Here is a 16,125-nt window from a genome sequence, read left to right on the forward strand (position 1 = left end):
ATAAAGCTTCCAGTAGTTAATAGTAACGTCAGTTATAGACAGTTAGATGACAATAATAGATGTACTCCGTGCCATATCTGGATACGTGCCTGGCACCCAAAGTACAACAAGAGTAGATATTAACAGGTGAACTGCAAAGAAAGGCAGGACAAAAAAAGTTATAAGGCAAACAAAGCATTGGGGTATTCCGCAAAAAGTCAAACGTGTAGAACAAACACCAGACACAGCATGGCAAGTCGTTATAAAGCACTGGTGGAAAAAAGGATATTGGGATAGAGAGGTACGGGTCGAAAGTGTGAGTGGGAAAGGCCAGGGAACGTAGGACATCATGACAAAGAGCTCCGAGTGGTCACTAAAGCGTTGACCACATGGTTTGGATTCCACCCTTGATCTGGCAGGGTCTTCTGCTCTTTGAGAAGTCTGCCCAGATAGGCAATCCTCACTCGTCGAGGCCTGGAAATCTATAAACGGATGTCAGCAAACTGCCTAAGAAATAGCAAACTCAAGGTCCAAACGTACTCCGGCCTCCTGTTGGATTTTGCGGGCAATGTAGCCAACATTTTGAGTTTTGCCGACTGACACAATAATGTCAGGACCATCCCTATCACTCAATCGTGCCTTGACCTTGATAAGGTCTCGTTCGCTTGTTTTCCCCTTCTCCTCCTTGCGCTGTTCCAGTTCAGATGAGATGAGCTCGTCACCCGATGTTTCATCCGGAGCTAATTTGCCATCGTCGATGTCATCGGCCGTATCTCCCTGAGCTATGTTTTCAGGATCGCTCACGATACACTGAGGTAAGCGATAGAGGACCCCTTGCTCATCATAGCAACCCTGACAAAGATCGCCCGTCGGGACAGTCACCCCAGCGGCGTCGATGATGCTCTGGGCAGTCTCGATATCAGAGGTCCAAATAAAAGAGATGGCGGCTTGCAAGGCCACCCAAACCTCTGATTTACCAGTGACTCGAGTTTCGAAGAATTCTCTGCGTTCTTGGTCCAGTTGCGCACGAGTCCAGAGGCGACGTTTGCTATACCAGACATGAGGACGGATGGGAGCATTGTAATGTTCGCCCAATGGCAATCGGGGTTGCGGTTGTCGATGAGAAGCGGAACGGACGACGGGCGAAGGAGCATTGGCTAGCGATGTAGAAGGATGGCTTGTGACGATAGCACTAGTTGTAGTATGGATCCCAGGAGGCGATCCTTCCGGTAAGGTGCCAGTCGCATAAGAGGCGTGGTTGGTGTCACGCGACAATAAAGAGAAGCAACAACCCTGATCGCAAGTCCATATGGTTAGATTATTTGATATATCTCTCAAAGTAAATGCATAAAAGTAAGAAGTGAAGGCAATATCAAAGCGATACCATGATAGATAGCAGCAGTGATAGGAGCACGAGGTGGATCTGCAGCAGCGGCAGGTGGGTTTGGAGACGCGAATATGATGACGACAGCGATCCATAGAAGGTACGCGACCGAGAAAAAGTAAAAAAAAAAAAAAGGGCAAAACACCATACCATTTTTGATTGACAGACGAGAAAACTCCATCAGCCAAAAAGGGTGAGACAAGAATCAGAGTTTGTATTCGAGAAGACCACCAAAGAACAAAGAAAAAAGTCCTTGGGGATGGAGGGGTAGGCAGATCGCAATAAGCTGATGAGGTTATGCGCTGCGGTTATCGTACGATCGAATCATAGGCGAACGAGACAACGCCGATAGGACAAGAACAATTGCATAACGATGAGGCGAGATAGAGCTGGAGATTGGAGAGGATGGAAGAAGGAAGTAAAAGGAAAGAAGAAAAGAAGCGGAGAGAGAGAGGTAGGAATTAAATCCCACGCCGCATTGACGTGAGGGGAAGAAGAAGATGAACAAGAGATGAAAGAGAAGAAGAAAAAGAGGAGGTCGAAAAGGTCCAAAAGGTCCAAAAGCTTGACCGCGAGACTAAAACCCGCCAAACACGATCCATCGTTCTTCATCGTCGTCGACTATCTCATGATTACTATTTCATTTCGGCATCGATCGTGGGTTCGTCTTCATTTCCGCTGTCTCCTTTAATCCTGTTACTATTTTTATGGCTTCCAACCTTGTTGGAGATTGGGATTTCCACTTCTTCGACCTTTATTTTATCCTCCATAGTAGCCTAAGCCATCAGACTTCCTTCGTGTCACCGACTCACCGATCTTCACGCTGCATTGCATCTAGTCTGTGGTTGCATGCAGTCTGGAGTACGTATACGGGCTGATCTTCTGGATAGTCGGCGTCAAGGCCGACATCTGGCATATCCTGTTTTTACACACTGTGTACGACCTTCTTGTTGGCCGGGATTATTATCCCAGCTTTTGCTGTCTATAGGATTAGGGGACATCGGTCGAGAATCCTTCTAACACGGGTATGTGAAGCATCGCCAATCCTTACATCAGCATTCGATCATCCGGCGGCAAAACGCGGGCTCATTCTACCGTGGTAAAGGAAACACCCTGGTTCTTCGTCGTGCTGCAGTGTCTGAGTGATGTGTCATGATGTATCATTGTCTTAATATTGACTGTAGCATATTGACTAGAATATTGCATCCAGCAGCTAGATTAAAGTAGCTATTGACATCGGCATCTTAGGGGTAGCCTCGTCGTCCGGTGTCTATTATAGACGAGAATGCCCCCAAACAGTGAGCTGAATCATTCAACTCATTCCTCATCTTCATCCTCGTCATCGCTGCCAAAAATGGCCTTGAAAACCGCCTCTCCAGGCCGGTCGGCTTCTAGTGCTTCGTTGCGTTCAGGCTCGACGATAACGGGCCCTTTACTCTCCATTACAGGCTGTTCCGGCGTAGTATCATCCGCATCAGATGCTCGTAGTCTACCTGCCCCAGATTCTAGCATGAGTTGATTCATGACATCTCTGGAAACCAATTCCTTTGGTCCCGCATTTGTCTGGTAGCCTGCCTGGAAGCGATCACCCGAAACGCCTTCAGAGCCTCCAGGCTGTTCACCCGGATCGACTTGTACATGAGCCGGTGGCTTCACATTGAGTCGTTTGCATAGCAGGCGGGCTGGGTAAAATGAGATAGTGCTGCGAGTCATCGGTCCAAACATCCCGATCTTTGCAGCTGCCACGGCCGGGTCTTCAGGCTTCTCATTAGGTTTACTGAGCAGTGGATCCGTAGATTCGGCATCCGAGGACTCTTTTGGCCCGGCGGATGCGGACGTAAAGCGCGAGGCCATTACCCCGGACATTGGCTTGAATACCTCCGCTGCTCGAGAAAATTCATTAAGTTCGTTGACCCACTCATCAGTGCTCGAGTTTGGTAGTCGATCTGGAAGAGTGTCACGGAGCCCAGCCCTCACTTCCAAGAAAGTTCGATAGCGGGCTCTTTTGCCTTCATCTTCCGCATAAGGCATCCAGCCGCTGACTGCTCTGGTCAAAGCCTGAACGGCTAGTTGCTTGTCTAGCTTCGGAACAAGATCCCATATATCCTTGCGTTTTTGTGCTTCTGATAACTCGTATCCTTTGGGGGCCTTTTCTCCCAAAGCTGGTGGCAAATCGGTTTTCCCGGTGAGCTTCGCAATTCTCTCCCGGGCTTCGGGGGTCATCCAGTCAAATATTGACTTTCCAGGTAGCTGAGATTCTCCCAAAAGAGCAGCTCTAGATGTAGGATCAAGCGAGGAAGCCTTTGCTGCCTCCGCTGTGGAAACATAATCCGAAGCATTTCTTTCTGTCGAGGGTGCTTTGCTAGATTTCCAGTCTTTAGGAATCTCAGGCGGTTCATACTTCTTTTCTTGGGAGGAAACCGAGAGGCCAGACATGCCATCAGCTAGGACAAACCCATCCAAGGGCAACCGACCATCGTGGCATTTTCTGAAACCGGCGGAATTCCGTGCAGCAATTGCCTTTTTGGGTATAAAGACGGGCTTGGATTTCAGAAGAGGATTCGACGATGCTATTGTTGGTTTGGCATCTTCTGCAGACTTAACCTTTTTCTTCTTCTTCTTGTCCCCTCCAATCACCCGATTGTATGATATCTGTGGACCCAGCGAATAGGGGTCCTCGTCATCCGACCCGGTATCATTGAGAATGCCGACTCCGAAACCCCCACGACGTGGTTCTTTGGCCTTTGTTGGCTTTTGTTTACCAGGAGCTCCTAATCGCCGTCCGAAGAAAGAATCGTTGTCCTCTTCCTCAGAGTCGCCTTCTTTCGCCAGTGATTCCCCCAACCGAGTTTCGCCTTCAAATCCAAGACCTTTATGATCTGTCTTTCGAATAAAAGCGACCATGGGCGAGTTCTCCGGCGCAAAAAGATACGTTTTCTCGTGTTCGCCCGGGGCTGTCTCATCGAGATTGGCTTTTCGTCGCACTTTGGGACCGATACCTTGACCCTCTCTCCAGCCCATTTTCTTCAAAAGCTTGACACCCATGGTCTCCCCGCCAGTTTTCAGAAGATCCATGAGCCCTGCTCGGCGCGTAGAGTCGGTATGCGTAGACCCGAACCCAGAAAAGCCATCGGTTGTATGAATATCTTTCGCCTCTTCCGCTTCCCGTATGTCATCCTCGTCCATGAAATCTTCCGGTCGTTGCTGAACCTGTTTTTGGGCATCCCGGGCCCGGTTTTGCCGCGAGGAGACAAATGTTGCGGGTGTCCATCCTTCCTTGGATCCGACGCTATTAAAGTACCTGGAGAACGGAGGACACCTTTAGTGTGCTGTCCAAAGCGATACTTGAATCGTGGGCTCACCCGGCGCTGAATCCACCGGTGAAGGCGCCATGCAAGCGTTTCCTTCCCCGGTCATCCGTCACTTCCTGCTTCCAGATCGGGGCGTAAGAACCATCGTCTCGAACCCCAGCATCCAGCGGGGGGAGAGGAGTTCCATAAACGGCGTAGGGTGACTGATGAGCTTGTAAATCTGCCTCAAAGGCAGCCCGAGGCCTTTTGGTGGCCATCATATGTGACCTGTTCGGAATATTATCGTTTCGGGGTTGGCTAGTCAGTCATTATTGCCTAGATCACAATGTCGTCAGACCTTTCCCCTGTACGATACTTTTAACTAGACTCCTTGACTTACCCGGAAAATACAATACGTATAAAACACCCTGCCAGATGTCCACATATGACTTCAAGGCGGAGGATTCAATGACAGTGGATGGAAAGATGATGAAGAGTGAAGGTCCATCTATCATAATGATCGGGACCATGGGAAGGTCGGCCGTCACCAGCCACATGCAGACCAACCGTGGCGGTGCAACGCCTCAACTGGTGTATCTGAAAAAGAAACGGGGCATTTGACAGCAACATTGCAAATAACAATCGATCAGTGCATATTGTAAGTTATATGTATGTACCATGACCTCGTTCTGACTACCCGTCTGTGCCCAAAACACCCCCTCTCCTCAACAGCTGGGTGAGATTGTCTTAGTCGACCTGGAAAAGCAAAATGCTCAAATGATAGACAGTGTGATTTACTCGAAAGAGATCCATCACGGCCACCCTTGGGAATGCCAGACAATAATAATAGCAACTCATCTGACGGAAATACCGCTAGTTGTAACGGAATTTCCAATCTTCAATACGCCATCAATCAGCAGGCCATTTACAACAGGTCACTTTTTTCTTTATCGTGACTCTTGATTCTTTCTTTTGTTCGCATGTAGATCATTGAGCACAACCTCACTATCTCAATATAAAACATAATAGTCGACGCCAAGTGCCAGGGATATCATTGACTCTATCCCATCGTCAAACAAGGGAGGTTGGGGGAGACGATAATAATACATCCCATACAAACAGGCCTGGTTGCGGCCCCTGGCCCGTTTCGCTTCCTTCTCCGCAGCCGCATCCATCGTCGACCTCCCACCCTCTCCCCATCTACTCCCACGTCTCGCTCGTAGTTCTTGTTTACGGGTGCTCTGTTCTAAGTCCTTGGATCTCCAACTTCCACTTCCTTCTCGTGGGATTTCCGCTCGTACATGGGGGCATCTCGATCCGTCTGCTGGACGTTTCGACGCTGGCTGCCGCTTCCCTTGAGCGCTCGTCAGCAAACGCCTTCTCCCCCGCCCCGTCCCCGACCGGCCCTTTGACACTGTCCACTTGGGCTCCGTCTGCTCCATCGCACCTCCATCAATAAGGTACCTAAGAGGTTTGACGAACACGAACGGGTTGGGTGACCAGCGAAAGTTTGGAGGGGAAAAAAAGAGTGCGAGAAAAGAGGGAAAGCCTGGTTTTCTCTTTGGCCTCGGGGTTTTTTGATTTCCCCCCCTCCCATCGTGATGCCCACCACTGCCCCATCGTCTGCGTCGCCAACGGTCGTCCGCAGCCATTCCACTTCCTCCCGATCTCACGCCTACCGACCTGCGTCGGATCTTCCTCACCGAACCCGAAGCGTGGCCGCCAGGCCCTCGACTGCGTCACAGTCTGCTCAACAGCAGCAGTACCAGCCGCAGTCGTATCATTCTCACTCCAAGTCTCACTCCTACGATCGCCGACCTCCCTCGAATCAAGCGGTATTTGATAATATAGCTCGGCGGGACTTTGAGGCCTCGAGGGGTACCAACCCGGTGTCTTCCCGTCGGAACCCTTCCAAGGAGCGTTCCCAGGAGCGCCCGTCCGCCGCATACCGTTCCGAACCGGCAAAGAAACATCAAAGAAATCTTTCAGTGCAAGGTCACCAGAGGGACAGCATAGGCATGGCTGCAGCCGGGTCGGAGGGGGCTACCGGAGCCCCGCAACCTGCTTCCGGGTCGCATGCACAGGCTGCTGCTCCTGTGCAGCCCAAGCGTCGCACAACCATTACCACACCGTCAGGCCAGTGGGCCTTGGGTAAAACCATCGGTGCAGGAAGTATGGGAAAGGTTAAACTTGCGAAAAATGTTGAAACGGGAGAACAGGTAAGTTTGTCCCCATCACCCGATTCCCAACCTGGTACGATTGTACCACAGCAAGTATAGACGTGAGACTAATGGTGGTTGCAGGTGGCCGTCAAGATTGTACCAAGACAGTCGACCGAAGAACATCGCAATTCCCGAGAAACCGAAAGGGCAGATCGCTCAAAGGAAATCCGAACCGCACGGGAAGCCGCTATTGTCAGTCTCGTGAACCATCCGTATATCTGTGGAATGCGAGATGTGGTGCGGACCACCTATCATTGGTACATGCTGTTTGAATATGTCAACGGTGGACAAATGCTGGACTATATCATCTCCCATGGAAAACTAAAAGAAAAGCAAGCCCGGAAGTTCGCCCGCCAGATTGCCAGCGCGCTCGATTACTGTCATCGAAACAGCATCGTGCATCGCGATTTGAAAATCGAAAACATTTTGATCAGCAAAACTGGTGACATTAAAATCATTGATTTCGGTCTCAGCAATCTGTTCTCCCCAAGAAGCCTTCTAAAGACATTTTGTGGCTCTCTCTACTTTGCTGCTCCGGAGCTGCTGCAGGCAAGACAGTATACCGGGCCAGAAGTGGATGTTTGGAGTTTTGGTATTGTTTTATATGTTTTGGTTTGCGGGAAGGTGCCTTTTGATGACCAAAGCATGCCACAACTTCATGCAAAGATTAAGAAGGGTGTTGTCGAATACCCTCAAGGGCTGACTGCAGGTTAGTATTTGTTTTTTCATGCTCTGATTATTTTCCGTTGCTAAATGTGTTCCAGAATGTCGTCACATCATCTCGCGCATGTTAGTGACGGACCCCAAGCAGCGTGCAAGCTTGGCGGAGATCATGAACCATCCTTGGATGAATAAAGGGTTTAACTCTGTCCCGGATAACTATCTCCCCAACCGCGAACCATTGCAACTTCCATTAGACTCGGATGTCATTGAGAAAATGACGGGCTTTGATTTTGGGCCCCCAGACTACATTACGGCGCAGCTCACCAAAGTACTGGAGTCGGAGGATTATCAACATGCCGTTAAAACAAATTTGCGTGAACAACCTCCCCCCAGTCACATCGAAAAGAAGCGAGGCGTATTTGACTTTTACAAAAGACGAAACTCGGCCAGTAGAGATACACTCTCAGCTCCTTCCGCCGAAGCTGTACAGCTGGGAACCGATCCTTTGAATGCATACAGTCCATTGCTTTCAGTTTACCACCTTGTCAAAGAGAAACTTGACAGAGAAAGAACCGAGACCAGACCGGGTGCTCTTGGTGTTCCCCATTCATCTGGTGACTCAATGCTGCAAATGCCTGATCTCCCAGCGCCGGAGGCCGCTCATACGAATCAATACCAGATCCCTGGAGAGAGGGACACTGGAAGAAGATCTCGCCCCCGGGCTAGGACACACGGCGATGATGACGTTACGGAAGGCATCAAGAATCTCAATATGACCGCGAACTCTGGACAGGCCCATCCTGCACCTGCTGCTTCCCAACCGGAGACTCCCGCGAAGAAGGAAAGCACTGCTGCAGGCATCCTGAGGCGTTTCAGCACTCGCAAGCCCAAGGATCGATATCGTGACATCGATCGTGAAAAGATTGGAAGTCCGCAAGCACCTTCGTTGAACGTCCAACCCCCTGCTGATTCGGCCTCTCCACTACATAGAGGATTTAGCATGCGGAGAGCCAGACGGCCTAACCCCTCCCTAACAGCTATTCCCTCTGGCGGAAGCCAACAACGACACCAAGATCTTCTCAAGGCTCCAGGACAAGAAGAGCAGGCCTCACAATCCAACAAGTTTTTGGAGAGATCCACAAGTGTCAACTCAGCAGACTATCGACCGCGAAGAGCAGCGCGCGGAGGCGAAGGAGAGACGACAGATCCCGCTGGTGGAAGTCAACCACCTCAAACCAGTGGGTCCGATTATTCTGGATTGAATGGACCAAAGGACCACACCGGTGAAAAGGAGACGAGATCTGGCCGTACACATACTGCTAGGACAATGTCTCTGGGCCATGCTCGTCGGGAAAGCATACAGGCTCGGAGAGCTCGACGGGACGCTACAAGAGAAGCTAATGTTCCAGAGGAGACTGATGCGGACATCTCTGGTGCAGGAACTGCGCTAGAGAGTGCGAATGAAGGCGAAGATCTTTCGAAGCCGGTCTACCTCAAGGGTCTTTTCAGTGTTTCGACAACCAGCAGTAAGCCCCTGCCGGTCATCCGTGCCGATATTATCCGTGTTCTGAAGCAGCTTGGTGTGGACTATGTGGAGATCAAGGGAGGCTTCAGCTGCCGCCATGCTCCTAGTATTGAACTGGACAAGGTGGTTGATGTTGGTCCCCCAAGTCCTGATCGACAGGGCCATGTTTCCAACAACCACCGCAGACGCATTAGTTTTGGAGGGCTGCTCAACCATGACGACGGCAAAGAAGAACCGCGGTCAGGCCACGCATCTCGACCTTCGCGCCGGAGCCAGGGCCCGCCGGACCGCAGCTTTGTTACCAACTCTGAAGGATCGGACGAGTATGTTGCGCCTAGAGACCAGAATGTGGCCGTCGGAGAACGGGTTATGGGGGAGACCACTACCCGAGTCCAGAGCGACACTGGGGAAAACCTAGTCCTCCGATTCGAGATCCTCCTTGTCAAGGTTCCGTTGTTCTCGCTGCACGGTATCCAGTTCAAAAAGGTATCTGGTGGCATGTGGCAATACCGGGAGATGGCAAAGAAGATCTTGGATGCATTGAAGCTTTGATTGCAGTCTACGGTAGTCAACGAAGCGATCGAAAACATGGAACATGAAAAATACTGGCTGATTCGATCAGACGAGTCTACCTGACTTGATGAAGCATTTGCATGAGCATGAAGCTTTGTTATGTTTGTTTTTGTGTATGTGTGTCATCTTTTTTTTTTCTTTCGGTTGCATCTCCATTGAGCTGGCTCATCCCCTAAGTTATTGGTCTCTTTTTATTTTGTCATGGTGTATACTAGAGCCCCAAAAGGACGCAACAAGCGTTTAGTTCTTTTATTCGTGTGACTCTTGACCACAGCTGGGTTTTGTACATTTCATTTCCTTTCTTCAATTTTTTTTGTTTAATATTCAATTTTCTATGTCAGTCCTTTATTGTCGCAATGTAATTCTGCCAGTGAGAAAAAGTATGATGTTATAGCCAGCTACATTCCTGATACACTACCTAAGCTATCTATATCTATTCACATCTATTTCGGATTATATCTGTAATCTAATATTATATGATATTCCTCGTCAATATAGACTCTGCCGGATGACATGTACTCTATTCCTGATGACATCCTAGACATATGCGTATGCACCTCGACCATTCAGGTTCTGATTGGGCTGGAAACATGAACCCCCGCCAACCAGCATCACCAGCACCACCAAAAGGATAAGCAACTAGGACGTATCATATCCACTCGAGTGTGACATTTTGCTTAATCCCAACTCCTCCGTACATCCATGAGACCTCAACTACCTGATCCAGCCTCCAACATAATCTCCACGTGCGGATCGATCGTTGCAATGCTTATTTCCACCTCACCCTGATCACGTGGTCGCCGTCTGGCCTGGCCCTCGTCCTGGTTTTTGTAACCATCCGCAATCCTCTCACCGACCCTGAGAAAAGACGTTGATGACGCTGAGGCAAGCATGTCCTGGTGACACGATTGCTGCCGGCTAATTGTTTCATGAGTTCCAGTTGGTCCGAGACAATGAGGAAGGGGTGAGAAAAAAAGAAGATTGAGTCTCCGACTGACCATCTGCAGGGTGAGTCAAAGCAACTGGACTAGCTTGGGCAGTCTTTGGGGCCTTTTTTTTTTTTTTTTCAGAAGCACTCCCGGGGATGTCTGCTGGGGAACGGCATACGACAGACGGTTTGGATGAATCCTATTGATTCGGGCTTTGCTTTTATTCCCCGCCTCATCTTCTTCACTCGTTCTTCTCGCCTTCTTTGTTGCGTATGGCCAGTGCCATCCTGAAGGGCAGACAGACAGACTAGGTACTTCTGCAGCCGGCCGACCATCCACCAGCAGCAACAGACAGCTCAAACAATCCCGGCCCCAGCCAAGCATTGTAGGTCACCAAATATCATCCATTTCCGGCTTTCTGTAGCACCAGATCCAGCCTCCTGAGGTCGTCGTGAGATCATTGGTCGTCTGTCTGTACAATGGATCGTCGTTCCACAGCCTGGCAGGCGATTCCCGCAGTAGAACGAAGCTCCGCAGGTCATTCAGAGGAGGGGGGGCAAAAAAAGAGGCAACATAAAAATAATTATTATTATGATTATGGTGTTTTGGAGGGTCTTGTTTGCCTCTGATTGAGCATCTTCATCTGCAGACCAGTTGTGCCTAACCTGGCATCTGCTAATGAGCTGGCCTTCATTGTTCGCCTGGCGAGGGAATTCTCCAACAATCTAAGGATGTATGTAGATGGTCTGACTAACGACGGTGTACTTTGATGCTGCAGATGAATGGTCACAGCTTTGTCTACCCTCTTACAGAGCCGTTTTTTATTTTATTTTATTTTTATTTTTTAATTCATTATTTGATTTATTATTTTTTGGCCCCAGGGGGGGAGGAAGAGGGGAGAAGGGAAAAAAGTGAAGACAGACAGCAGACAGAGAGACAGGCAGAGAGAGTGAGGGGGGATTTGGTTTCTTTTCTTTTTCTTCTAGCTCGGGGACTGCTTTTTGTATTCCTTTCAACATATTTTTTTTTAATCTTTTTTTTATTCTTATTTATTATTATTTATTGGGTTTGATCTGTATTATTTTGTTTCTGTTCTTTCTTCGTTGCCAGCTCGAAATCTGGGAGACACAGAAAGAGAGAAAACATCAGCATCTTATCTGGACGACGACATGGATATCTCATTCTTACCCACAAACTTCCCTTCGAGTCGGATTCCTACCGACCAGGGAATTCAGCATCCATATATCCTAAAACGATCAGAAACATCTTCTCCCGTCAGCTATGGCGTTCCTCAATCTCCCCCTCGACACCACAATCCTGGTCTCTCCAACAATACTATCTGGAGGTTTCACTCTGGCCTAGAGAATAATGGGTCGGCGATGGGTTCCAGTCTGCCTCATTACCCCAGATACAACTCTTATGGAGCCACCCAGGGCTATGTGCTCACTCCATCCATCTCCCCCGAGGACTCATCTCTCGCTGAGGAACCTGCTCCCCTTTACAATCCAGTGCCTGGCATGTCTCCTCTGTTAACACCCGGCTCTACCTCGATCAAGACAGAGTCTGTATCACGGAGGTTGCCACTGGATTGGACACCGCGAGCAGAGCCTTCTGAGAGATCGAGTGCTTTCAAACCCGACGTTTACCATGACTCCAAGGGTGTTGGGTCTCACTATCAACCCCCCAAACAATCCTCTGAACCCCAAACAAACCCGATATTCACTACCTCGGACCCGACGCCACCATCGCCAGCGTACTCGAATCCCTCCTATCGGTCTTCGCCGTTTGGAAAGAGCCCGCTAGCTGCTAAAACAACCACTCTTGACGACCCACGAACCAGTCCGGGGAGCACAGAGGGGGATAGCGTCACAGAACCCTACTCTACGCTTATCTACAAGGCTCTGATCAATGCGCCTGATCGGAGACTGCCCCTCCAGAAGATTTACAGCTGGTTTGAGGAGAATACTGCAAAGGGGCAAGACCCGTCCAAGGGCTGGCAGAACAGCATCCGTCACAATCTGTCTATGAACGCGGTATGTTTTTTATTTTTTATTTTTACTTTTTTTTTTTGTTCCAAATCCCTCTTCCCCACCTTCTTTTTTACCCGGACAGAAGTACATGTATGAGGAGAGGCTGATCGTGCGGCTAGGGATTTGAAGCAGTCAAGGAAGAATCCACCGCAGGCAAAAAAACCACCAACTACTGGCGACTCACGGACGAAGCAGTCAGGCTCGGCATCCAGTCGACGACTCGGTATAGAAAACACGCGAATTACAGAAAAGCCATGGTATCGGAACCACCGGCGACTCAACGACAGCGGTCTGGAGCCAAGGGAGGGAAGGCGACGAAAATAGGAGCCAAATCACGAGGGCCTCCAACGGTGGCAGCGACAGAAGCAGGGCCGGCAGGAAGCCAGTACTACGAACTATGCCGTCAGCCAACAGGATTACACCATCCATTACAAGCCGTTTATTTCCACCCGCCCTCGACAACCCGGGCAATGTCACAGGCATACTATGGCCCTCCTGCAACTCCCATGAGGCGGCCAGCATTTAATTGTGGGCATGTCAGTGGTTGCAGCGACCCCCCTGCGGGCACTCCGGTCTTTAGTGATGGTTGGCCAGGATTGGGGCCCGAGTATCTTAGTCCAGATACTGCTAGCAGTGGTGGATGGGAAGGGAACGCTCCGCTTCCAAATAGCTCTTTGACAGGTCCCGAATTCTCGACAGATTCTCAGCTGGGAGGATGGCCGTATGGGAGGACTGATGGGTTGCCTGCATGATGGATGAATACTTGCATATTATTCGTTTTCATTTTTTGTTTACTAAGGTATTATTTCTTTTTCTATTTCTTTTCTTTTTTTCATTTTCATTTTCATTTTTTGTTTACTAAGGTATTATTTCTTTTTCTATTTCTTTTCTTTTTTTCATTTTCATTTTCATTTTTTTTTTTTTTTTCTCCATTTTTCTCCCTCTATCCTGTCCCATATTTTTGTCATTATGACAACGTTCATTAGATCCTTGCATTTGTAGTGTGTATCCCGGCCGATGGATTTATTATTTTGATATTATTTTTGTCTACTATTATTACCGTTTCAGGGAAAAGGTGTGGCGTTGTGGAATTGGTTACTGAATCCATCCTCTTATTCGGCGATTATTCTGCTATCCGAACCCTTGCCTCGTCATAATGTTCATCCTCGGAGAAGATGGAACAAGACGATTGATGGAAGGATTCGGAGATGAAAGTCAAATAAGTAGTGTGTTATTGATTGGTCGATCTCACATGAACCAACAGTCGATTGCCATGTAATGTGTATCTATCTATCTTCTGGTCGGACTTGGGAGCATTCAGCATATCTATTACCAGCACTGCGGTCCTGCAATGCATTTCACATTTTAATCAATGCCATTAGCCAGAGGAGCCAAAACCAAAGGCCGGAAAGGCAGCCGAGACAGTCCAAAAAAAAAAAAAAAAAAGAGAAAGAGAAAGAAAAAGAGGAAATACAAATGTGGTATGCACCATTAGTCGGGTATCAGTATGCAGATGTACTCTAGGCAGTCATTTCATTCGATGGGTAAAACACCCGGTCAACCAATGAGGGTTACGTATTTTCCAGCCCTAGGTTCTCCTCATTTTAATTCCTTGCCCAGCAGCCATTAATAATGTCCTCGTGATAATGGATGGAACTGTCAGATTGACAGATGGATTGGAACAGACAGACGGGGTGAGGCTTCGGGATGACTGCCGAGGAGGATAAAGATCGACGCATGCAGTCGAGATATCAGGATATCTTGATTCTGAGATAATCAAAATGAATGGATCAAATGAGTTTGAAAGGTAATATTTTGTCAGACAGAAAAAAATGGACAACCGGCTTGTCTGTATGTCTCAGAATGATTCGCTCTGGGGGACGGATTAGCGCCTGCACGATGAATATAGCCACCCCGTCGGTTTCTTTGTTCTTCGTTTCTTTCTCTCGTTCTTTGTCGATTGATTTGCCTTCATGATTCAGTTTTTTTTTTTTTTTTTTTTTTTTTTTTTTCCTGACAGTGCCGGATTCCGTCTCCTGCAGAAAACTATTGATGATTGACTTGAAGGACGTTAGACAAAGAAAACTATCATGACTCATGATCCTTCAAGCTTATCTCCCTCGGGCCCTCTTAGACCTATCCTCATGCTAAATCGACCAAACCGACTAAAAACAAACTATTCGAATTGATTCTATTCAAAAGTACCTCCCGGTTGTTAACTTTGTATTCACGGCCCGAGCCGTTGGACTGTAGATGCAAATGTCAATGTCAAATATAACCACAGGTTGGCTCTGTATATCTATCTGTATGTCCTTATTGGTTTATCGTGCCTTTTTTTTTTTTTTTTTTCTCCCCTTCTTCCCAGGCTACATGTGTCAAAGCTGCAGTGAACTTCTGCTCCCCCACTTGCCGATAGTCCTTTTTCGAATAGACTAAATAGTATGAATGTTGAAGTGGATTATGATGGATCTTCACAAAATGATCAGCTTTTGACGTGTCGATTATATGTACAAAGCCCGAAAAAAAAAAGGTTGAAGAACAGATCTGGTGAAGAATGCAGGCAAAAGAAAAAAAAAAGATTAGAAAATAGATAAATTTCATTCTTAACCACCTGCCTGTTTTAGTTTAGTATGCCATGATGCGTATGATTATCATGATTCATGTTCTCAAGCAGTTCATCTTGCCTCGCGTTGGGTTGGGCTGCCTCTCGTATAGCCTTACTACAAAATTCCAGTGTCACCTGCATGCAGCATGATGACGCTGCCATGGATTATCTTCTTCTGGGCAAGATCACTTCAATTCAACGGGATTCAATCAGAGGGGGTTCGGGGAGGGGAACGAGGGGGATTATCGGATTACCTCCCCTGTACGACTTGTAGTATTATGTCCTGTTCACCGCTGATATCTGTATGTACATGTACTATCCATGTATGCACTTTGTATAGGATGTACATCTACAGTTCTCGGCTGAGCCATCCGAACCACTCCTCTTTTCTATCAGTCTATCTATCTGTCCAGGCGTCTTTCCTCCTGCCTGCCTCCAGAAACAATTTCCCATTTCTTGCATGGTCCTGAAGGCTTTATTCACCACTTCTCCTCTCTTTTCCCCTTGTATGTAGGCTGCAACCCAATTTCTATTCCATATCCCGTTCTTAGTCCTACATATTCCCTGTCGCTGGAACTGCTACTCTGGGCTGACTAGCAGATGATCGACTACCCCTGTACCTATACGTACTTTAGGTATACGGACAATGACAACATACTGACATCTTCTGGGCAACGGTGCTATAGTTCCCCGTGATCATATTTTGTCCGAAATCTGACGTGCTATGTCCCATGTGCAGATGCAGTAGCGGCATGTATATGTATCGTCGACATGGATGTAGGAAGGGTTCGAGTGGTTTGAGTTCGAGTGATGGACAAGTGGCATGATTTATATGGAGATGATGGACGTGTGTGCATGCTAGACTTGCATTTGATAGTGGGTAAGATATATACTAGGTCGTTGGGGATTTGTCAGTAGTAAACGA

The 16,125-nt window shown here is 48.2% G+C and overlaps 5 protein-coding genes across 5 annotated transcripts; 2 read left to right on the plus strand and 3 right to left on the minus strand.

Annotated features, from left to right (window-relative positions):
• Positions 1-326: 326 nt before the first annotated feature.
• Positions 327-1,516, minus strand: ASPWEDRAFT_24838 (ubiquitin domain-containing protein; the record flags this gene model as incomplete). The annotated part of the gene is made up of 3 exons (XM_040832664.1): positions 327-461; positions 520-1,272; positions 1,514-1,516. The coding sequence occupies 3 exons, from the start codon at positions 1,514-1,516 to the stop codon at positions 327-329; spliced, it is 891 nt and encodes a 296-aa protein (XP_040692643.1).
• A 1,164-nt stretch (positions 1,517-2,680) lies between these two features.
• Positions 2,681-4,931, minus strand: ASPWEDRAFT_106403 (putative G-patch domain protein; the record flags this gene model as incomplete). Its single annotated transcript, XM_040827805.1, has 2 exons — positions 2,681-4,664; positions 4,726-4,931. 2 exons carry the CDS (start codon positions 4,929-4,931, stop codon positions 2,681-2,683), a joined length of 2,190 nt encoding a protein of 729 aa, XP_040692644.1.
• Positions 4,932-6,254: 1,323 nt separating this feature from the next.
• Positions 6,255-9,615, plus strand: kin1 (putative serine/threonine protein kinase Kin1; the record flags this gene model as incomplete). The annotated part of the gene is made up of 3 exons (XM_040827799.1): positions 6,255-6,872; positions 6,957-7,584; positions 7,640-9,615. 3 exons carry the CDS (start codon positions 6,255-6,257, stop codon positions 9,613-9,615), a joined length of 3,222 nt encoding a protein of 1,073 aa, XP_040692645.1.
• Positions 9,616-10,079: 464 nt separating this feature from the next.
• On the minus strand, positions 10,080-10,949 carry ASPWEDRAFT_24841 (uncharacterized protein; the record flags this gene model as incomplete). Its single annotated transcript, XM_040832665.1, has 4 exons — positions 10,080-10,095; positions 10,194-10,275; positions 10,355-10,554; positions 10,744-10,949. The coding sequence occupies 4 exons, from the start codon at positions 10,947-10,949 to the stop codon at positions 10,080-10,082; spliced, it is 504 nt and encodes a 167-aa protein (XP_040692646.1).
• Positions 10,950-11,734: 785 nt separating this feature from the next.
• On the plus strand, positions 11,735-13,347 carry ASPWEDRAFT_168840 (uncharacterized protein; the record flags this gene model as incomplete). Its single annotated transcript, XM_040830357.1, has 2 exons — positions 11,735-12,598; positions 12,715-13,347. 2 exons carry the CDS (start codon positions 11,735-11,737, stop codon positions 13,345-13,347), a joined length of 1,497 nt encoding a protein of 498 aa, XP_040692647.1.
• Positions 13,348-16,125: the final 2,778 nt, after the last annotated feature.

This window comes from Aspergillus wentii (genome assembly GCF_001890725.1).
Source record: "Aspergillus wentii DTO 134E9 unplaced genomic scaffold ASPWEscaffold_2, whole genome shotgun sequence".
In the NCBI taxonomy this organism is placed as follows: domain Eukaryota; kingdom Fungi; phylum Ascomycota; class Eurotiomycetes; order Eurotiales; family Aspergillaceae; genus Aspergillus; species Aspergillus wentii.